This window comes from Molossus molossus, unplaced genomic scaffold, assembly GCF_014108415.1.
Source record: "Molossus molossus isolate mMolMol1 unplaced genomic scaffold, mMolMol1.p scaffold_m16_p_4, whole genome shotgun sequence".
NCBI lineage: Eukaryota > Metazoa > Chordata > Mammalia > Chiroptera > Molossidae > Molossus > Molossus molossus.
The window spans coordinates 76,793,205-76,815,274 of record NW_023425377.1 but is presented as its reverse complement, the minus strand read 5'-3'; the positions used below and the strand labels follow the sequence as shown (position 1 = coordinate 76,815,274).

The 22,070-nt window shown below is 48.6% G+C and overlaps 2 protein-coding genes and 1 non-coding gene across 5 annotated transcripts; 1 reads left to right on the top strand and 2 right to left on the bottom strand.

Annotated features, from left to right (window-relative positions):
• Positions 1-145: 145 nt before the first annotated feature.
• SLC25A41 (solute carrier family 25 member 41) lies at positions 146-5,755 on the bottom strand. The gene is made up of 7 exons (XM_036241060.1): positions 5,537-5,755; positions 5,157-5,312; positions 4,475-4,627; positions 4,180-4,287; positions 1,490-1,657; positions 1,265-1,412; positions 146-458 (listed from the first exon to the last, which is right to left on the bottom strand). Exons 1-7 carry the CDS (start codon positions 5,753-5,755, stop codon positions 286-288), a joined length of 1,125 nt encoding a protein of 374 aa, XP_036096953.1. The 3' UTR covers positions 146-285.
• Positions 5,756-9,439: 3,684 nt separating this feature from the next.
• On the top strand, positions 9,440-9,543 carry LOC118616610. The gene has a single exon (XR_004956606.1). It is a non-coding gene; the product is annotated as a U6 spliceosomal RNA (small nuclear RNA).
• A 403-nt stretch (positions 9,544-9,946) lies between these two features.
• Positions 9,947-21,916, bottom strand: SLC25A23 (solute carrier family 25 member 23). 3 transcript variants are annotated; one of them, XR_004956532.1, is made up of 11 exons: positions 21,561-21,913; positions 20,375-20,501; positions 19,717-19,804; positions 19,296-19,407; positions 18,116-18,274; positions 17,878-18,030; positions 17,574-17,681; positions 15,725-15,892; positions 12,826-12,976; positions 11,974-12,053; positions 11,785-11,846 (listed from the first exon to the last, which is right to left on the bottom strand). XR_004956532.1 is itself a non-coding variant. In XM_036241554.1 (10 exons), the coding sequence occupies exons 1-10, from the start codon at positions 21,714-21,716 to the stop codon at positions 11,662-11,664; spliced, it is 1,407 nt and encodes a 468-aa protein (XP_036097447.1). In that variant the 5' UTR covers positions 21,717-21,913; the 3' UTR covers positions 9,947-11,661. The 3 variants fall into 3 exon arrangements, 2 of the variants coding, with proteins under 2 accessions (XP_036097447.1, XP_036097448.1); XM_036241554.1 differs by lacking the exon at positions 11,974-12,053 and having other exon boundaries at positions 9,947-11,846; XM_036241555.1 differs by lacking the exons at positions 11,974-12,053; positions 17,878-18,030 and having other exon boundaries at positions 9,947-11,846; positions 21,561-21,916.
• Positions 21,917-22,070: the final 154 nt, after the last annotated feature.

The window sequence follows — 22,070 nt, the reverse complement described above, 5'->3', positions numbered from 1 at the left end:
CCAGGTATCCCAGACATCTCTAGCAGAAACCATCACTTTATTCCTGGTTTGATTTCATTTTCACTGTTTTGCCCTGGAACCAGGACAGACCGACCACTCTGAGCCAAACTGGAGTCCATAATAGTTCCAGGCTGCATACTGCAGAGCATCTTCTGACCCAGACCCCCAGCCTGCTTTTCCTGAAGAAAACTTCCTTGGGGCCTGAGCCTGGAGGGCTCTTTGGAGCCGGGGGACACTGGATCCTCCTGTCCATTTCTGCCCAGGTTGTGTGGCTTAGCTCATTGCCTATACGCCTAGGGTCTTCTTCATGGCTTCATACACCACATAGCTGATGCCCCCTGCTGGCAACACCTTCAGTAACGTGGGGGTTATACCTCGGTACAACCCTGGCCAGCCCTGCTGGGCCAGGATTCGCCGGAAGACTCCGCACATGGTGGGGTTCGAACCCTCCACAGTGTCTGTGGGGACAGGAACAAGCTCAGGGCCTCAGAGATGAGCTGGCCTCCTGGGGGCCTGGAATATTGGGGGTGTGGTGTGAAGCCAGGGCAGGGGTTTGGGAAGGGAGGTTAGTTGGAAAAGTATTTGAAAGGCTTTTAGAGAAAATTGGTCAGTTTGGGAGAGCAAGAGATCAGTTTGGGCAAGAATTTTCAGGTTTCCTTTTTGGAAACATGATAGAAAACATTTGAGCCTGTTTGGGAGGGAACTTCTAAGATCTGCTAGAAATTTTGGAGTGTGCGCCAAGAAATAGTTTGGGGACATTTCAAGGGGAAGGTGGTTGGCTAAGGATCTATTTGGATGTTTAAGGATTGGTTTAGGGGCTGAGAGTCCATTCGAGGGAGCCACATTTGAGGAGTTTCCAGGGTTGCTGGGGAAGTGGTTATGAATTTTGGCACATCTAAGGTCAGATTTTGCAAATTTAGGAACCATTCTGACTTTTGGAGCCAACTGAGGGCTGGGTCTGATTTGGAGAAGTTAGGAGACCATTTTGGGGGTCTATATCTTGAAGTCAGTATGGGAGGCTGGGTCACATTTGGGGGGAGTTTTGGGGAATAATTTGGAAGATGGATGTTCATTTTAGTGATGTATTAATTTGAGGGCTGGGATCAGATTTGGGGGTGAGTGTAAAGACTTGGTGGGTTTGGGGTGTTTATTGAAGGTGGCCAGGATCAGATGTGGAGAGTTTGAGAATAGGAGAAAGTTCAGAGGGATGGTGGAGGGGTAAGGGGGAAAGATGGTACATGGTGGCCACTAGGGCCAGGCTGACCTTGAGCCTGCATCCTGGTGCGCACCAAAGTCAGTGGGTAACTGGCCATCTGACCACAGGTTGTGGACAGCGTCACTGATGACAGACTGACCAGGCCACTAGGGTCCGCCATGTCCCTGCCTGATTTCAGCCAGAAGCACCTGAGTAGCTGCAAGAGAGACGAGGATAGGAGGAAGCTTCTAGGGCCCGGGTTTACCCCTGCCACCCCCTCTGAGGGACCCATACCTCATAGACAACCAGATCGGTACAGGCATAAGGAATGATACCAAGCATGTTGGGCAGGTAGCCACGGTAAAGGGCGCGGGTGCCCTCCTGCTCCAGAATCTGCCTGGCACAGTCCAGCAGCCCCTTGTATTGGCCTGTTCGGCGCAGGGTCAGCCGTGTCTTCAGTACCTGGGGAGGGTGAGGAGTGAGGCAGTTCATTTGATTTAATCCTCTCAGTGACCCTCAGCAGTGGCCATTGTCTCCATCTACAAATGAGGAAACTGCTCAGGAATGTGCAAAGCTGAGTGTCAAACCCAGAGCTCCTTGTACCATCCCTTGACCTCTGTGTGCTCTCAACCCAAATTTCAGAAGTTCAAGTGCTGATAGAGGCCAAGAGGGTAAGGGAAGTGACATGAGCCAAGTGGGGTATGTGGCAGCTTCCACTTCATACGAGCCAAATGTAGTGCCATGGGAGTGCAGGCTCCAGGTGGCCAGATCTGCCAATTTTCCAAAAGCCAGAAATCTGAATTTTTATGAAATGTTCCAATATAAAAATATTGGCAACTCTATAATTGTGCAAAAGACAGAACACCAAGTGTGGTAGGCAAAATTTTAAGTTGGTCCCCAAGATTCATGCCTCCCCTGATATGCCCTCCCACCTTGAATGTGGGCTAGACTTGTGAACACAATGGAATGTTACTCCCCTGATAAGGTTACATGATAATGACAAAGGTGACAAGATTTTGCAGAAGTAATAAAGACCCCCTAAGCAGTTGATTTTAAGTGAATCAGGAGAAATTGTCCTGGGTGGGCCTGACATAATCAGGCAAGTCCTTTAAAAGAGGTCTATTGTATTGCCAGAGACAGAAGTAGAAAGACTGGAAGCATCAGAGACCCTCTCTGTTGATCTGAAACAAGCAAACTGTTATGGAGAGGACCACATGGCAGGAAGAGGGATTGGCCTTTAGGAGCTGAGGACATCAGTCCTACAACCATAAGCAACTGAATCCTGCCAACAACCAGGAAGCTTGGCAAAGGAGCCTCATGGGTTCAATGGTAGTCCAGCTGACTCCTTGATTTCCACCTGATGAAACCCTGTGCAGATGACTTCACTAGCCAGTGCCCAGACATGATCCACAGAAATAATGAGATAAAAAAACAACAAAAAACAACCCATTATTTTAAGCTAATTGAGTCTGTGGTAATTTGTTACACAGCCAATGAAAACAAATACACTTTAGAAGAAACTTAACCAGATGAGGGAAAGAATTATATAACAAAATTTAAAAGAATATAAAAGGAGCCCAATCCCCAGTGTGGGGCATGTAGAAGGCAGCCAATTGATGTTCCCTCTCATCGATGTTTTTATCTCTCCCTCTCCCTCTCACTTCCTTTCTCTCTAAAAAATTAATAAAGGAAAAAAAATTTTTTAATAGAAAAAAAGATGAATGTTCCTGGATACATAGATCCAACATCATATAAATGGCAGCAATTTCTAACTTGTTTATGAATTGAACATCATCCTAGTTAAAAACAAAAACCAATAGGTGATTTTGTTTCTTGAACTGGCAAGTTGCATCTAAATTTTGTATGGAAAAATCAACAGAGAATAACAGCCAAAAAACTGATAAAGGAGAGAAGGATGAAGAATGATAAAATAGCTCACCTCAGAAATTAAAGACAGAGGCAGAACTATAGGGTGTCCCCAAAAATGTATACACATTTTGAATAATTATAAATTCCAATGTGTTAAGTCTGAAAAGAAACATCAGTTGAGCTATCAGCTGTAAAGTGTGTATACACTTTTTGAGACACCCTGTATGTAGACATTAAAATTATCAGTTCTTACCAGGGATACAGCGGGAAGAAGGTAGGGTAAAAAGGCAGAGTAGCTTTTTAGGGCAGTGGAACTATTCTGTATGGTACTGTAATGGTAGACACACCTTATTATACATTTTTCAAAACCCATAGAATGTACAACATCAAAAGTGAACCCTAATGTCAACTATGGACCTTAGTTAAAAGTAATGTATCCATGCCCTGGCCTTTGTGTGGGAGGCAGCCAATTGATGTGTTATCACATCAATGTTTTTTTCTCTCTCTCTTTCCTCCCCCGCCCCATTCTCCTCTCCCCATCTCTCTGCCCCACCCCCTTCTACTCTCTCTAAAAATCAGTGGAAAAAAATATCCTCAGGTGAGGATTAACAAACTACTACTACTACTACTAATTATTATTATTATTATAATGTATTCATGTTGGCTCATCAAGTTTAACAAATGTCCTTCCCAAATGCATGTGAAAGATGTGAATAATAGTGGAAACTATGTATATGTGGGAAGAAGTACATGAGAACTCTCTGTACTTTCTGCTCAAATTTTCTGTCAACCTAAAACTTCTACAAAGTAAAGTCTATTCATTGAAAAATTTATAAGATAGTAGTGCATGAACAGACAGACACCAGAGCAACAGGAGGAGAAAGGCCAGAAATAAACCCAAACATATATAGGACTTTTGTAAATTACAAAGGTGGCATCTCCAGTCACTGGGAAAAAAAGGTTGAGGTGACTAAATAGTGTTGAGGTGACCAGGTAGCCATCTGGAATAGAAGTCCGATACATATCTTACACGAAAGAGGAGAGGGACAGGGGAGGAGGAAGCAGTAGCAGCTGGCAACCAATTTCCATTTTCTATGCGTCAGCTATTCTCTTACCTCCATGGGGTTGATGAGTGTCTGGGAGGTGGCCACAGCCAGGGAGCCAGCAAAGAGACGTTCCTGAAAGGGTGGGGACCCATGCACTCCACAGAAGTAATTCTTACACTGGGACAGGAGAGAGGAGCGAGAATGAATAACTAACCATCTTCCTACCTGAAACCCATGCAGAGGAAGAGGTCTGGGACCTGGAGGGTGAATGTCTGTCTTGGATAATGATCTGAGCTTTGTGGAGATGTGGTTTAGGGGAGGGGAGGACTTGAGGTGGGACTGGGGAAAGCAGACCATCCCCCACCTGTTCAAAGACGGAGAACTTGATGGCATACTCAGGAGCAATCTTGAGTATGTTGATACCATTGCCCCGCCACAGGGAACGGAAGCCCCCTTCTTGGACCATGCTCTGTAGCCCCCCCAGCAGATTCATGAAGTTCGTCTTGGAAGAGTAGACCTAGGGGTAGGGAGGCCCCTGGACCTGTGAGAAGTCCTCCACCCTGTCTTCATCCTGTCTTGGAACTCAAGCCCATCCTGTTCCCAGCCACATAACCCCTTCCATCCCCATTCCCTCTCCAACTTCTTCCGTGGCTAGTCCTGGAAATCTTGTGCAGACCCAAACCCAACACAGACCCAATCCTGACAATGAGCCACATTTCCATCTCATCCATCTTCCTCTCCTCCCCAGTTCTACTTTGTTTGTTTTCAAAGCCATCCAAAGACTCCCACTCCCAATTATCTGATCCTTGCCCCTGGTGCCATTCTCTCAACTCCTTCCCCAGTTCAACTCGATGCCCCATCCACATCAGCTCCATCGTCATCCCCAATTCAAACCTCCACTCCATCTCCATTCAGCCTCTTTCTAACTCCAGCCCATGTCCCAACCCCACCCTCCTACACCTCCATCCTGAACGCCATCAGCTCCACTTTTGTTCATCCCTACCCCCAATAGCTTAAGGACCATGTCACCCCCACCCCGCACATACCTGCATGTGCACCTTGGCACGGTCCAGAGGGGCTGTGCCAGTGCGAGACACTGCCCCAGCCATGGCTCCTGAGAGCAGAAACTTCCACAGGGCTCCCTCATTATCAACTTCCAGGACATCCATGGGGACCATCAGCTGCTCTCCTGTGTCAAGCACCTGAAAGGCAGACCCAGCTTCTACCCATGCTCAGTCAGATTGAACTGCTCCCTCAGACACATCTCCAGAACCATCATCCTGGTGAAAAGCCCACCCTGGTCCTCACTGCTTCAAGATGAAATTTTAGATCTGCTTGGAGGGAAGTGAACCATGTAGAGGGGTGAGCAGTATGACTTTCTCCCCATGAAGGTCTGGCTGGAGATACTGGGTGATCTGTATCTCACCTGCTGTGTTGAGAGGTGCTCCAGGTCATTTTTACGCACATGCCCAAACACATACCCATACACATGTGTACAGCCCGGATTCCAGAAGATGGGTGGGGGTGGGGGTGAGGATGGGGATAGAGGTGGGGGTGAACTTTTGGTTAATGAGGCCTTAACTCTCTTAAACAGAGTCTGGATCCTTGAGCAAGGGTTCTGGGCTTCCTCAGGTTTGGCTCCCATGGCAGTTAGAAAGTCAGGACATAGAGGTTCAGATGCCTGGCAAGAGGTTTGCCTACCAGCAACCATGTGGGAAGTTGTGAATTTGCCTTGTAAATTTGGGTCCCAGGGGATAATGAGATCACAAAGGCCCTTGTGACCTAGCTGGCTATGGTGAGCAGAGTGAGGGTCTCTCCACCAAAAGGTGCACACCCTAATCTCTCTAAACCTGTGAATCTGTTATGCTACATGAGAAAGGGAGGATTAAGTTTGCAGATGGAATTTAGGTTACTAACCAGCTGATGAGGAGATAGATTATTCTGAATCAACCAAATGGGTCCATTGTACTCTCATGGGCACTTAAATAGGGAAGAGGGAGCCAGAACAGTTGGTGTTGAAGTGATACAATGTGAAAAAGACTTCAAGGCCATTGCTGATTTTGAGGATGGAGGAAGGGGCCACCAGCCAAGGAATGTGGGCGATCTCTAAAAGCTGAAAAATGCTGGGAAACAGATTCTTCCAAAAAGAGCCAGCCCTGCTTACAGCTTGATTTTAGCCCAGAGAGATCCATGTCAGGCTTCTGCCCTCCAATACAGTACATTTGTGTTGTTTTAAGCCACAAAGTTTGGTGTCATTTGTTATAGCAGTCATAGGAAACTAATACACTGTGTTTCATTGTCATGGCAACAGGAGATGAAAGAGAGAGAGAATGGACAGCTCTGGAGCTTGGGGGAGAGAGACACAGTTGGTCCCCAAAGAAGGCAGGAATAGGTCTAGAGTCAGAAAGGCCTGCGTTTGAATCTCGTCATGCACACTTCTTGCTGTGTGACATTGGAGTACCACCTTACTTCTCTGAGCTTCAGTTTCTCCACCTAGGAATTAAAAGTAATGATAAACTCTACCAGATAGGGTTGTCAGTAGAATCCAACAAGAGTCTTCATTGAGGGCATCTCCATTCTCCATGTTCTTTGGGTCTAAAACCTTAATATCATTCTTGATTCCTCCCTTTCATGCTCACACTCTGTTATCGAATCCTGTGGGTTTAAACCTTAAAAATATATCCAGAATCTGGCTGCTTCTTACCATGTTCAGGGCCACCACCCTATCCTGGTCCAGCCCTCATTGCTCACCTGGACCAATGCAGTCACTTCCATCCTAGTCACCCCTCCCCCCACCCAGCCTAGACTTGCCCCTACAATCTGACCTTCCACACCAGCCATCAGAGCATCCGAGTCAGGCTCTGTCCCCTTTCTCCTCACAGGCATCCATGGCTTGCAGCTCCCTTGGGGTAAAAGGCCAAGTCCTCCCCATGGCCCATAGGACCCAGCCCTGCACAACCTACCTACCTCCCCTCCGTGCCCTCATCTCCTCCTCTCTCCCCCTTACTCAATCCAACGCACCAGGCACAGTCCTGCCCCAGGACCTTTGCACTGGCTGTTTCTTCTGCCTGGGATGTGGTTTCCCTATACATCGTCATGGCTCCCTCCCTGACTATTTTATTTTATTTATTTATTTGTTTGTTTATTTATTTTTTAATCCTCACCTGAGGATATTTTGCATTTTATCTGCAGATAGAGTGGGAGGGAGAGAGAGAGAGAAACATTGATGTGAGAAAGGCACATCAATTGGTTTCCTCCTGAACAACCCCGACCAGGGCCAGGGACTGAATTGCAACTGGGGTACATGCCCTTGATCAGAATCAAACCCGCAACTTTGGTCTGCGGGCTGATGCTCTAACTGCTGAGCCAAACTGGCCAGGACCCTCCCTAACCATTCTAAAATCTGTATTCAAATGGTCTTCTCTGACCACCCTATTTAACATTTAAACTCTACCCTGCAGTATTTCATATCTTCCTTCCTGCCTTCATTTTTCTCCATAGCAGCCTTGCTTTCCACACTGCTACCTATTCATTCACTCACTTAAGCTCTCTTTTGTTCTGTTCTCCCCACTGGAATGTAGAGTCAATGAGAAAAACATTTTTTTCTTTCATTCACTTCTGTATCCCATGTCCAGAACTTGATCTGGCCCAAAGTAAATAAATTTGAGATAGTAATACATTAAAGGGCTTAGCAAAGAGGTAGGGTACATGGTGCTTGCTCAATAAATGTAAGTTGTTTTCTTTTAAAAGATGTCAGTGGAAACACCCTTTATTTTGCAGGTGGGGAAACTGAGACTTAGAAAGCGAAAAGGAGACTATGGGGTGTCATACTGCATGCCATTGCAGAGCCTCCTAAAGCCCAGTCATAGTGTCATGGGATATAAAAATACAGACAAGACAATGGACATTAACTTGTCCAATTAAATAAACTTAAAATGCTAACACTCAATGCAAGCACTGTGGTAATAAAATTGGTAATGCTAAATCCTTGTTGGCAGCCGTGTATATTTCATAACAATTTTTCTGGTGGCATGACCCCGAGATAGCAATATCCTTTGACCCACTCCTGGAAACTGATGCTAAGGACAGAATTCAAAGGAACTAAAAATACAAAATAGTTAGCAAGGCCTGATCCCTTATTTGAGAGTGTGCAAAATCGTATCTATGGATGTGCATATGTATCAGTGGGCTACTGCTACATAACAAATTATCGCCCCACACACAGCAGCTTAAAATACAAACAAGATGGTAGCTGCAGTGTCTCTTATAATCTAATCTTGGAAGTGATATACCATCACTCCTGCTGTATTCTCTGGGCCATACAAACTCACCTTGGTACAATGAGAGAGGGGATTATGCAAGAATGTGAATATTAGAGGCAGAGATCATTGGGGGACATCTTGGAGGGTGACTGTCATAGTCCACACAGGAAAGAGTTTGGACTTGTAAAGACTGGCAGAAAATGGAGTGAAGGTACAAGCCAAGGAACACCAAGGATTGCTGGCAACCACCAGAAGCTAGAAGAGGCAAAGACAGATCCTCCCCTGGAATCTTCAGAGGGAGCAAGAGCATGCCAACACCTTGATTTCGGATTTCTATACTCTAGAACTGTGAGAGAATAAATTTCTGTTTTTTTGTTTCTGGATTTTATTTATTTATTTAATCCTCACCAGAGGATATTTTTTCCATTGATTTTTAGAGAGAGTGGAAAGAAGGTAGGGAGGGAGACAGAGAAGCATTGATGTGAGAGAGATACATCAATTAGTGTTTCTCTTATGCACCCCAACCAGGGCTGAGGATTGAACCTGCAATCCAGGTACATGCCCTTGACTGGGAATCAAACCCACAACCCTTTGGTCCATGGGCCGACGCTCCAACCACTGAGCCACACCAGCCAGGGCCTGTTGTTTTTATTCACAATAGTCAAAAGGTGGGAAGAATCCAAGTGTCCACTGATGGATGAATGGATAAACACAATGTGAACCTTCTAGACAATGGAATATTACTCATCTTTCAAAAGGAAGTAAATTCTGACACACATTACAACACAGATAATAAACCCTGAGGACATTATGCTCAGTGAAATAATCCAGACAAAAAGGACAAATACTGTGTGATTCCACTCATAGGTCCCTGAAGAGTCAAATTTAGAGACAGAAAGTAGATGGTGGGGGCCAGAGGCTGGGGAGGGAGCATTAGAGTTTAATGGAGACAGAGTTTTAGTTTGGGAAGATGAGAAAGTTCTAGAGATGAATGGAGGGGATGGTTGCACAGCAATGTGAATGTATTTCACACTGCTGAACTGTACATTAAAAATGATTACAATGGTGTGCTCACTTCGGCAGCACATATACTAAAATTGGAACAATACAGCCATTAGCGTGGCCCCTGTACAAGGATGCCACACAAATTCGTGAAGTGTTCTCTATATATTTTTAAAATGATTAAAATGGTAAATTTTGTTATGTGTCTTTTACCACACTAAAAATTTATCAATCTAAAATTTGTTGTTTTAAGCCCCATTTGTGGTAACTTGTTATGACAGCCCAGGAAACAAATACACTTGTGTAATTACAAATACCAAAAAAATGTGAAGGGCTCCTGCATATGGACTTCTCCTTGCCCCACTTTACAGATGTGGAAGCTGAGGCTCAGAGTAGTCATTTCTTGGTCTCCTCCAACTATGAGTGATGGAAGATGGTCCATGTCCCTTCCCCGTGGGTAGTTTGAGGGTGTCCCACATCCACCCACCCCCTTCAGTAAAAAACACAATGAAAAGAGCTTAGAAAATGTATTCTTCTTGTTCATTTTCTCTGAAATAACACACACAGGCAGGGAGGTGGGGTATAGTATAGGTGGGGAGAGGTGGAAGCCTTGGGGAGGTCCTCTGCCCTCCACAACCATCCCAGTTCCTCTTCTGTAGTCCTTTAATGGGGTTCTCCAAGGACTTGGGAAGAGTGAAGGAAGGGGTCCCCCAGTTATCCTAAGTCCACAATCCAACTATAAAGTGCAGAATGTATATGGGGGTATTGGGACTTGGGTTAGTCTTGAGGATGGGGGTGCGACGAGGGAATGTCTGCTCCTCTCCATTGAAAAATAGACCTGGAGTGAGTTCTGGGGATTTGGTTCATTTTGCATAATTGGATGCTTGGGTTTAGGGAAGGATGGTCCGTGTAGACTTGCTCCTGGCTTCCACCTCCTACCAGCACTAGGAGAGGCTGGTAGTGCTGAGGCTGGGGGGAGGTCCCTTTAGTGTGTCCCCCACCTCAGACTGCCTCACTGCCAACCCCCTAGAAAGAGCAGCTGGATCCTTCAGAGGACCCAGGCTCTGGGAGTTATCAGCTCATAAGATGGGGAATGGAAGACACCGTAGAGGGTCAGGGGAAGGGTTGAAGGGCGCAGTGTCCCCGTAGGGCCCAGAGTATGGCCACACTGGGAATGTGTATGTGTGTGTGCAGGGGGGATCCAGTGTCTGTGCAAGGAATGAGAGGGGCATCAAGCAAGTCTCATAGGTTTTCTGGAGCCAGAAGGCCAGGCTGTTGGGTTCTCACAGGCTCCCAGGTTCGTGTTGTGGTTGGGGAGGTCTCTGGGCTCTCATGTGTCTAGGACAGGGGACATGTAGGGTCCAGATTGCTGTGATCAGCATACTGGGATCTAGACATGGGATCTGAGCATTTGGGAGCTAGAGCCTGGGAGGATTCAGGTCAGAATCTAGGATCCAGTGCCTGGAAATGTCAGGGTCTGTTTCCTGTGGGTGAGGTCTCAGTATTCAGGGCCTGCGGTGAAGGGATTGGGGAGCCAACAGCTGCAGTTGCCAGGGCCTATCGCTCTGCCATTGGGCTCTTGTGAATGTGGTTTTAGGAGCCAGGATCAGGACTCCAGTGGGGGTACCAGATCTGGAATCCGGTGGGTTGGTGGTTGAGGGTGTAGTGGTTGAAATGTAGGGATCTGGCAGTCAAAGCAGAGGGATCTGGGACCCAGTGTTGAGGTAAAGGAATTCAGGAACCCAGTAGCTGGGATGGGGCAATCTGGGATCCAGTAGTGGGGACCTCAGGATCTGAGCATTGTACTGTCAGGAGTTAGTGGCTAAGGTTTCTTGATATCTAGAAACCAGTAGCCAAGCTTGAAAATCCAGGGCTTGAAGCATAGAGGTCTGGTATCTGCCAGTGGGGTTGGAGATCTGGGATCTAATGCTGTATGAGGACAGTGAATCTGGAGTCTGGGTGCTTAGATATGGGGATATGTGCTCCTGTAGTTGGGGTTTCGGGATTCATTAGCTGAGTTGTGGGGGAATCCAGTGGTTAAGACATGGAGGTCTAGGACTTAGTGTATGTGTGCATGTGTGGCGGGGGGTGGTGGGGAGACAGGGGAACATGGGATCCAGAAGCTGGGATGAGGGATGCAGGACCCAGGGGATGAAGTATGGGGATCCTGTGATTTGAATTGGGGGCACCTGGGATCCATTGGCTGGGCCATCAGTCTCCAGTGGCTGAGGTATAGAGGACGTCATGATTGAGATGAGGGATCTCAGTTAGGGCAGCTCTGGGTCCCTCACCTGGACGTGACCCCCAGGGCCTGCTTCATGTTCTCGTAGACCACATAGGAGATGCTCACAGCTGGGATAACCTTCATGAAGTTGGGGGCGATGCCCCGGTAGAGGCCGGGTATGCCCTCCTGGGACAGGATGTGACGGAGCAGACCCAGCATGGAGAACTGGGGGGCGCCCTCGATGGAGGCTGGGAGGGGTAGGAAACCAGGTCAGGCCAAAGGTCCCCATCTCCCTTCCCCCTTCCACCCCTCAGGGCTGGGCCAGGTGGCAGTTGCAGCAGGAGAAAGAAGGGTTAGACTAACAGCAGGACCTACCACTCAGAGTCAGGACTTCTACTGGCCTTGGAATGGATTGTTCACTTTTTCACTTCAATCTGGAGGGCCCAAGTTTGGGACTATTCAAAACAGAGCAGGTATGAGTGTGTGTAGTGGGAGAGAGCACAGAAGTGTCCTCTTCCTGGAACTTGATCCCCACCCTCTTCTCACAGCTAACTCTTACTCATCCTTGCAACCTCAACTCTAAAGCCAGCTCTTCAGGGAAGCCCTCTCGGGCACCCCAATCTAAGTCAGGCTCCTTTCCCCCTTTAGTCTACCCTAAATCAATCCTCAGTTATGGGATGAATTATTCGGCATCTTTCTTCCTCTCCAGTCTGTAAGCTCATCTGTCTTATGAACTGATAATCCCCCAGTGAGAGTCATGGAACACAAATGCTAAAATTTTCTAGGAAATTCTCAAAATAGTGCAAGGATAGTAGGAGGGAATCAGGGAAAGAACCCATGAGAGAAACACAAAACGATATCCAGCCTGGCCCTGCCCTCTTTAACCTGGTTCCTCACCTTCCCCTCATGAACCCACCCTTGCAAATTAGATCTCAAGTTACCAGCCCAAATATGCTGAAGTCTACCAAGTGGCCTCCCAGCTAAGATTGTAGGGCCCTTCCAGTACTCATTGCATCTGTTCTCCTAGTTAGGGTAAAGGGCTCCCATTCCAGTGTCACAAAAGGGTACCCTGAGGCCCAGAGAAGGGTTGGGAATTGGTCAAGGCCATCTAAATCCAAAAGGATTCCAGCCTGAGATTCTACGTACCTAGGAGGAGGAGCTGGGGAAGAGGAGGTGGGACCCAAACTATGAGACCTTCCCTGCTCCATCCTCCCGCCCAGGCCTCACCTTGGGCCTGCATACGGGTCCGGACCAGAGCCAGGGGGTAACTGGCTATCTGGCCACAGGTGCTGGAGATGGTGCCACAGGCCAGGAGCACGAGGATGCCCGGGTCAGCCGAGTCATGGCTATACTGCTGGAGCCACTGGTTCTTCAGGGTCTGGCAGGGGTGAAGAGGGGAATAGAGTGGGTTGGAGGTTGGTGACACCAGAACCCTGGCTTCAGAGACCTTGCTAGCTAGGTTCTGTATCCCATGACAGCTGGTACTGGCTCAGCACTTTGTACCCTTAGGTGCAACACAAGCATTTTACCTGCACTCTCTCACTCAGTCCCCACCTCTACCTTTTACGGAATATGGAATGATGGTCCCCCTATTGTCCATACCCTAGTCCCTGGAACAGGTGACTATGGAACCTGACATGGCAAAAGGGACTTTGCAGATGGGATTAAGTTAGGGACCTTGAAATGGAAGATGATCCTAAAGTATCCAGGTTGGTTCAATGTCATCACAAGGGTCCTTTTAAGAGTCAGAGAAACCCTAGCCAGTGTAGCTCAGTTGGTTGGGTGTCTTCCCATGCACTGAAAGGTTGCTGGTTTGATTCCCAGCCAGGGCACATGCCTAGGTTGCAGGCTCGATTCCCGGGAGGGGGTGTGCAGGAGGCAGCCAATTGATGTTTCGCTCTCACATTAATGTTTCTTTCTCTCTCTCCCTTCTTCTCTCTTTAAAAATTAATTTAAAAATCTTAGAAAAGAGAAAAGAGTCAGAGAAAAAGATGTTATGATGGAAGTAGAGGTCAGAGAGAGAGAGAGAGAGAGAGAGAGAGAGAGGTTGGAATATAATATGCTGATGACTTTGAAGATGGAGGAAGGGCCCATGGGCTAAGGATGTAGGTGGTCACTAGAAACTGGATAAGGTAAGAAAACAGAGTTTCCCCTGGAGGCTTCAGAAGGACCATAGCTCTGCCGACATCGATTTTAGCCCAGTAAGACCCATTTTGAACTTTGGTGCTATAATGGATTAGTGATGTCTGGCCTGGTGTGGAACTGGCAAATGAGAAGTAAGTGTTTTGCCATTACTGCCTTCACAACTATAAATAGCCTTCTCTTGGTTCTGGAGCAGTATTTGCCAAATAGGTGTTTATGAGTTTTAAAGAGATGTTCTGTTGAAAAGAGGTTCTGATGACTAGATAAGTATGGTCAATACTGGGCTAAAAAAAAAAGTTGTTACTTTTCTGCAGGACTTCTCAGAACCTTTAAGGGACTAACAGATTCTGAAACTTCAAGAGGACACAGGGTTTCTCAAACTACTTAGATCTCCAAAGTCCCATTTATTTATTTATTTATTTATTTATTTATTTATTTATTTATTTATTTGATTTTAGAGAGAGAGGAAGGGACAGGGAGAGAGAGAGAAACATCGATGAGAGAGAACATCAATTGGCCACCTCCTGCATGCCTCCCACTGGGGATTTGACCCACAATCTGGGCATGTGCCCTGACCAGGAATCAAACTGGCGACCTCTTGGTGCATGCTCAACCACTGAGCCACACCGACCGGGCCAAAGTCCCATTTTTGGTGAAGAATGCATGAAACAAGGTGGCATCTTACTTCTGCTCATGATCTCAATGGCTTCTAGTTACACTAGGGATAAACCCAAATTTTTTCTTATTGTTGATTCTTCAGGTCCCTCCAGCCACTTAAGATTTCCTCTCTGCCAACAGGCCCAGTTCGTTCCTGTTTTCAGACCTTGGCATTCACTGTACCTTCTGCCTTGTTCACACATATATACCTCCCAATATATTTTCAACTCATCGCTTCTCTAAAATAACTTCTCAGAGACATTCCCAGACCTGCCCTCCCATCCACTGTTACTTTTGTTCATATATCCTGTTTTATTATCTTCTGAGAGTGCATCAGGATCTAAAAGTACTTATTTGCTGGTTGACTGGCTTCCTAGTTTGAAGTGATGTCCATGAGGGTAAGGGCTGTGTTATTCTCATTTGATACAGCAGCCAGCCCAGTGCCCAGAAAATATGGGTGCTTACGTTAATGAATGAATGAACGAATAAATGAACAAATGAGCAATGATTATGTCTTATTTGGCTGCATAGATGTTGGGTGCTGGGAGAGCAGGTATGAATGGCAGATATGGAGGACCTTAGATCAGGACCAGCTACATAAATTGTGGGGCCCAGTACAAAATAAAAATATGTGAGGTTCCTCATTTAATAATTATTATGAATTTCAAGATGGCAACAGCAGAGCTATGAACCAAGGAAGGAGCCCTTCTGAGTCGGGGCCCATGGTTATCTGCCCATGAGGCTGATCCTGCCCTGGATACAAAGATTTTTGGGGGATACTTGGGAATATCTGGGGCTGTGCTAACTGGGGACAACCTGGTGATTCCATCAGAAGAAGGTAAAGCAATGGATGAGGCCCTTGGAAGAAAAACAGCAAAACTCCCTGTTCTTGCCTTTCCTGATATAGGCACCAAGTTGCTGGTTACAGGGTTGTGGGTTTTATGGTGACACAGATGCTGAAATGGGCAGGCCTTAAAGAAGACAGTGGCCTAGAGATATAGGCCGGGTCTAATATAAGCTTTGGGGCAAAACGGGCACCTCTGAAGCTCCTCTTTGCCTGCACTCATGATTCTGTGAGCTGGAGTAGGTCCCGACTATCATGTGTCCTGAGACCCTTGGAAGGACGAACTGCAGTGGTAAGTGAAAGAGTGAGGATATCTAACGTCTAAAAGGGTTTCCCAGGGCCCCAGCATCCATAGTACTTCTTAACCCAGGATTGTCTCCCCTAGCTCTGAAGGTCAACTGACTCAGCCCCACAGGAAGGGGTGGCCCATGGGCAGATCCCTGAGGGAAGAAGAAAGGAGAGAGGGGTGGGCTGCCCACAGACCTCGTAGACTGCCAGGTCGATGCCCGCATAGGGAATGATGCCTAGCACGTTGGGCAGGTAGCCGTGGTAGAAGGCGCGGGGCCCTTCTCGCTCCATGATTCGCCATGCGCAGTCCAACAGCCCCTTGTACTGGCCCGTCCGGCGAAGGGTCAGCCGTGTCTTTAGTACCTGGGGAGAACTCAGTTATCCCTGAAAAGCTGCCCCTGGAATCACTACATCTAGGAATGAAGACACCTAGAAATAGCTATTTCTACAAGGAGATACCCTAAGAATAAGAGAATTTTAAAAACTGCTTTCTGTAGAATCTTCTGCTATGTCTAATCTCTATACTTATAAATGATTACACCTTGCCCTGGCCAGTGTGGCTCAGTTGGTTGGGTGTCTTCCTGTGCCCCAGAAGGTTGCTGGTTTGATTCCCAGTCAGGGCACAAGCCCAAATTATAGGCTTGAGTCCCGATAGGAGGCATACAGAAGGCAGCCGATTGGTGTTATGCTCTCACATTGATGTTTCTCTCTCCCTCTCCCTTCTTCTCTCTCTAAAAATCAATAAAAAAATATACATATTTTTATTTATTGATTTTAGAGAGAGAGAGGAAGGGAAAGGGAGAGATAGAAACATCAATGAAAGAGAACATCAATTGCACCTCCTGCATGCCCCCCACTGGGGATTAAGCCCACAATCTGGGCATGTGTCCTGACTGGGAATCGAACTGGTGACCTCTTGGTGCATGGATCGATGCTCAACCACTGAGCCACACCGGCCAGGCAATAAAAATATTCTTTAGCCTTGGCCGGTTTGGCTCAGCGGTGAGAGCATAGGCCTGCGGTCCAGAGACCTGGGTTCAGTTCCCGCTAAGGGCACGTGCCTCGGTTGTAGTTTGTCCCTGGCCCTGGTTGGGTTGTGCAGGTGGCAACCACTCGATGTGTCCCTTTCACATCGATGTTTCTCTCTCTCTCTCCCTCCCACTCTATCTGAACAAAAATGGAAAAATGTCCTCGGGTGAGGATAAAAAAAATATATATATATATATTTAAAAAATGGTTACACATCTTGGAGTTGCATGTGGCAGCCACTGCTAAGTCTTCCAGTATCTTGGTCCCTTTTACTTTAATAACAGAAACCATGACTTTCAGAAATTGGGGCCCATAGCCTTTCGAAACAAAGACTACATTTCTCAGTTTCCTTAGGCATGGGGCCATGTGATTAAGTCCTAGCCAATGAAATAGATGCAGAAGGAGAAGAGATATGTGTGACTTCAAAAACATCCTTAAAGGCAGGGAGATGTTCTTTTCTTTGTCTATTCTTCCTTCCTGGCTGGAATGTGGATGTGATAAGAGCACAAGAAGGCGTTTTTGTCCACAAGGTGGATGCTACATGTTGAGGTGGTGGAACAGTAAGATAGCGGGAAGGAACCTTGGCCTCTAACACTTTGAAGCCACATACCAGCACTGAACTGCTTACCTCTAGACTTCACTTATGTGATTTGAGTTTTCCATCACTCAATCCTACCTGACGCACAACCTGAAACCTAAAATGATTTCTCTGAAAACAGTTTTACCTAGAAATGGTTCCTCTGGGAACAAGCATCCTGAAAATCAACATCCATAAATGGATGCCCCACAATGGCTGTGTAAACAGTTATAACCAACACCACCATCCCCAGATGTCACATCTCAAATTGTAGTACCCAGAGAGTACACATGAAACAGCACTGCTGTAATGAGCTATAGTCTGAATCAGGGAGAGGCAAAGTTATAATCCCAATGTTTATCACACCATGAAATGAAATGATTATTGCAAGCCCCCCAACTCCGCAATGGGGTCTCAGTCAGGGTCCCCTTTTCTTACCTCCATGGGGTAAATGATGGTTTGGGCTGTGGCACCAGCCAAGGATCCAGCCACAAAGCGCTCCTGAACATGCAGTGTCTCCTGCTGTCCCCGAATAGCCCGCTTGATCTGAGAGTGGTAGACACAGCAGTGGGCAGGACCTCAGGGGTGGACCTTTCCATGAATTTGAATCTCTCCTCTACTGTCCTCCTGCTGTGGGCATCATGCAGGGGAATACATGCCCACTCCTGGGGACCTGCAGAGTCCCCCACCTTCAAGCCAATCCTGCTAATCCTAACTCATGCCTCTCCACACCTGCCCCCACCTGCTCATAGGCCATGAACTTGATAGCCGACTCAGGTGCAATCTTGAGCACATTGATCCCATTGCCACGCCACAGAGAGCGCACTCCCCCCTCTTGGATCATGTTCCGTAGGCCCCCAAGGATGTTCAGTCGGTTGGTCTTGGAGGCATGGACCTGGGCAGGGAGACAAGGTGACTTTGGAGTCCCTTCCAGGGGCCCAGGCCTGGGGCATGGGGTGAATCTCTCAAGGGCCCCTCACCTGCATGAAGACCTTGAGGCGATCCAGAGGGGCTGTGCCTGTCCTTGACACGGCGCCTGCCACTGCACCAGCCACCAGCTGCTTCCACCACATGCCAGTCAGCTTCTCCTGCTCTGAAAACTCATCAGGGACAGTCAGGCACTCGCCAATGTCCAGGACCTGAGGATGCAGGAGTAAAAAGATGTAACGCAGCTCTAGACAGAGGGTGTCTCCAAGAATCCCCAGACACCCAGATAGTCTATCAGTGAATCTTGCTTGGAGAGCCTAGGTTATCCCTACCATATCCCACCAAAACATCCAAGTCAGTCATCTCCTATGTAAGATCCTAATATTCCTACTTGTGGACCTTGACCAAATCCCATTGAAGGATTTACCACATAAAGATCCCTCCAGAGCCAATCAGATCCCTCTGAAGAATTCCACTCAAGGGTCTCCCACATAAGGATTCCAGAAGATCCTTCCAGGGCCATATAAGATCCTACAGGGGATCTCCCATATAAGGTACCCAGCAGATCCCTCCCAAGGCCTCACCAAATCCCACAGGGATTTTCTCTACAGGGATCATCCCTCCTCTAGAGTCCTCCTATAGACTTCCCAACCAAGCCCCTCCATGAATCTCTGGACCTCCCAAGATTTCACCATATCCCACGAATAGATCTCCTCCAAATGCCATCCGTTCCTACCAGAAACATTGTTTAGGACCCCCTGCCCCCAGAAATGGCAATCTAGGGCACCCCTCCCAAATTCCAGTGGATCCCACTGGACCCTCTGAAGATAGTGGATTCTTAATTTGTCTTTTCAGCAGCAGAATCCTTAAGTGAAGCATTTAAAAACCAGAAAGGGAGCTCTGTGGGTTGAGGGTGGGAGGCTAGGTACCCCATCTGGTGAGTTCTTTCTTCCCCGGTTCTCCCAACTCCCACAGCCTGCTCCCAGAGGCCCCTCAGAAAGTCTTAAGGGCTCCAATCAGATTGCACAGACCTCCCCAAATGGGTCTTCAGTCCCTTGAGTTCTGAATGAAGGAAAAGAGGAGCAAAGTCTCATTCCTTGGCTGCTCCCAGTACCTCCTCCTTCTAGATCACCCTGACCCAGCCCCTCCATGCCCTGGGGACACTAGAGCTAGGTCCCCAGGGGAGGAGAAAGAGGGCCCAGTTATAGGCTGGGAAAGCCACCTCCATCTCACCGTGGAATGCTTCCAGAAATAGAGCACATCTTCCATATTCTCCAGTGAATGCAATAGGAAGTGGTCACGCCATTCTTGCCAGTCAATAGTCATAGTGCCGTCACGATCCATGCTGGAAGGGTGGGTTTTTGTAAGAGATAGGCAGATAGTATCAGTGCCTGAGGCTGGGAGTGGGTTGGAGTGAGGTTCTGGTTGGATTTGGGGGTAGACCAAGCTCGTCTTCACTGAGAGCTGGCCATTTTCCAGTGGGGGAAACTGAGGCTCAGCAAGGTGAAGCAACTGGCCCAAGATAGACTTGACTCCAAAGCTCAAATTCTCAGCTCCACCCACCCTGATACTTGGTATGGGGCCCAGAGGCTCAAGGTGGCCAAGGGGTCCCAGGGACCAGAGTTACCTGGGATTCTGGACCCAAGCTACTCACCTATGTAGAATTTTCTCTGCCTGCTCCACAGAGATAGAAATGCCTAGAGCTCGGAAACTCTGCTGGATCTCAGAGACATCAATGTGACCTGGGAACCAAGGTGGGGAAGGGTATGTGTGTGGGGGCCCTGGAACCAAGGAGCAAGACAGCTTGAAATGGGAATGGTTTAGCAAGACCAGGGGATCCAGATACCCAGGGTGAGGTTTGTGGCAGGGTTGAGGAATCCCTGATCCATTGGGATCAGAGAAGTGGGTCTGGGCAATGTTGGGTGGTCCTCTGTTCCATGATTAAATGAAGGTGTGAATGTAAGGGTAATTATGGGGCTCCCTACACCATAGAGGATCAAGAGGTGATACTGGAGACCTAGAAGATGCCATTGGGGGGGGGGTCTCTGTCCTATAGGGTATCCAGGAGCCATAGGGGGGATCTTTGTCCTTTTGAAAAATCTAAGGGTAAATAATAGGGGTTTTACTAAAGGTAGGGAAAAGATGTGGGATGGGCTGGCTGGGCCCCAAACCACCTAGCTGGGGGTGAGGAGGGTTCCCAAAATAGCCTGTGAATCATCAGAGAGAAGAGGCCTCAACCCTCCTCCTGACATCACCAGTTCTATCCCCACTGGTGTCTCTGGGGCCCCCATAGCCCCATCCCTGGGCCTTACCATCCTGATTCCGGTCCAGACTGTGGAAAAGAAGCAGCAGGCGCTGTTCCCGCTCCTGCAGGTATTGGGTAAACTCTTCTAGGTCCAGTCCACCACCTGGATCAGCACCACCCTCTGGGGAGAGGCCCTGGCAGGGGGAAGGGACAGAAGGAGCTCCAGGAGGCTGCTTCCCCATTTGAAGGGGGCATAACAAGCTTATACCCCAGGAACCCAGGGCCCCCAGTGCGTAGAGGACAGGGACATGGAAATTCTCCCCCTCCCTCCATCAGCTTGCTTCTCAGCAAGATGTCCAAGGACACAGTAGGACTGTGAGGTGGACAGCAATTGTCCAGTTTTCCTGGACAGCAAACTGAGGCTCTCCAAGGTCAAGTAACTTATCAAGGTTACAGAGCTGGGAAGTGGGATGTAGCCTTAGGCTCTTGTCTCTGAAAGCCTGTCCTCCCTGTTGTCTCTTACAAAAACCTGTCCTATGGCAGTTTCAGGAGCTTCCCTTAAAGACAGCTCTGGCAATGTGGGGCAATTACAGATCCAAGCTCAGCAGCTGTAGGGCCTTTGTTTTCCCACCTGGAAAATGGGACGGGAGGTGTCAGGATGCTATGGAGCCACTCCAGTGGCATCTGGGGCTACAGGTGTGGGGATATTTGCATGACCCCAGGGGCAAGTTCATGCTTTGATAGGTGCATCCCCAGATGAGGTTGGCTTTAGACAGGATTGGGTCCCTGGCTGGGGCAGCCTGAGGCACAGAGCCAGGTCTGGGAAAGGGCAGGAATGTAAACAAAGAGGCTGGGGCAGCTGGCGGGGAGGGCAGTGGTTGCCCAGGGGAGGGGGAGAGTGTGTCTCCTGGAAGTGGGAGCAGGGTAGGTCTTGGGCAGAGTTCACAGGAGAGTGTGTTTAGGACAGAGGACAGGAATGCGGATCAGACTCTATTATTCTCAGGCAGACATCCCCTGCCTCCAGGGGATGAGGGTGGGGACCCCAGCTAAACCACAGGCTCCTGGCCTCAGTAGCCCCGTTTTGAGCGAACTTGTTAGGCCCAGACATGGGTGGGCAAAGGGGTAGGGAACAGACGCCCAGGCTGGGCACAGGTGCTGAAGTCCAGCCACAGGCAGTTCCTGGTGGAGCTTGGGTTACCGGGTGCCCCAGGGCGTGAGCGCAGCTCGACAGGAGAGGGTCCCTGTGGGGGTACCTGTTGGGCGCCGCGGTCTGAGTCGCCCCCGCCCAGCCGGGCCAGTCCTTGGCGCAACTCGTTCACGTCCACGCGGCCGTCCTTGTTTCTGTCCAGCTCCTCGAAGAGGCGACCCCAGCGCTGTCGCCGCTCCGCGTCGCCCGGAGCCCCCCGCATGGCGCCCTCGGGACGGTGTGTGTGGGGGGGGAGGCCCGGCAGCGGGTGGCTTCAGCCGGGGCTTCGCGGCACCCCCTCCCCCCCCCGGGGCCCCACAGGGCCAGCTCTGTGGCCACCGCTACAGCAGCCTCCGCGCTGCTGGCCTGGCTCTGGCACTTGCTGGAGGCAGTGACTGCTAGCCGTCGCCGCACGCGTCAGACCTTGTGTCGCCTCCCCCGACCCAGTGGGGAGGGGGGGCTGGGGGCGGAGCTGGGGGTGTGGGAATGCTTGGGTATGGCATAACCTAGGGAAAATCGGGGTTTATTCTGGGAACAGGAGCTAGATAGATCACTGGTCTCAGTTCTGTTTTCAGTG

What these genes read in the sequence shown, in the direction of transcription:
- SLC25A41 (XM_036241060.1), bottom strand. Translation starts at nt 5,755, where the DNA reads ATGGGAGCCAAACCTGAGGAAGCCCAGAACCCTTGCTCAAGGATCCAG. An exon ending in GTGCCAAGGTGCACATGCAG is followed by an intron (nt 4,628 to 5,156) that starts GTATGTGCGGGG and finishes CCCTACCCCTAG; the next exon opens with GTCTACTCTTCCAAGACGAA. An exon ending in CCGATCTGGTTGTCTATGAG is followed by an intron (nt 1,413 to 1,489) that starts GTATGGGTCCCT and finishes TCTCTCTTGCAG; the next exon opens with CTACTCAGGTGCTTCTGGCT.
- SLC25A23 (XM_036241554.1), bottom strand. Translation starts at nt 21,716, where the DNA reads ATGCGGGGGGCTCCGGGCGACGCGGAGCGGCGACAGCGCTGGGGTCGC. An exon ending in ATTTCTGGAAGCATTCCACG is followed by an intron (nt 18,275 to 19,295) that starts GTGAGATGGAGG and finishes CTGCATCCTCAG; the next exon opens with GTCCTGGACATTGGCGAGTG. An exon ending in GACCCGTATGCAGGCCCAAG is followed by an intron (nt 11,847 to 12,825) that starts GTGAGGCCTGGG and finishes TACCCCTCCCAG; the next exon opens with CCTCCATCGAGGGCGCCCCC.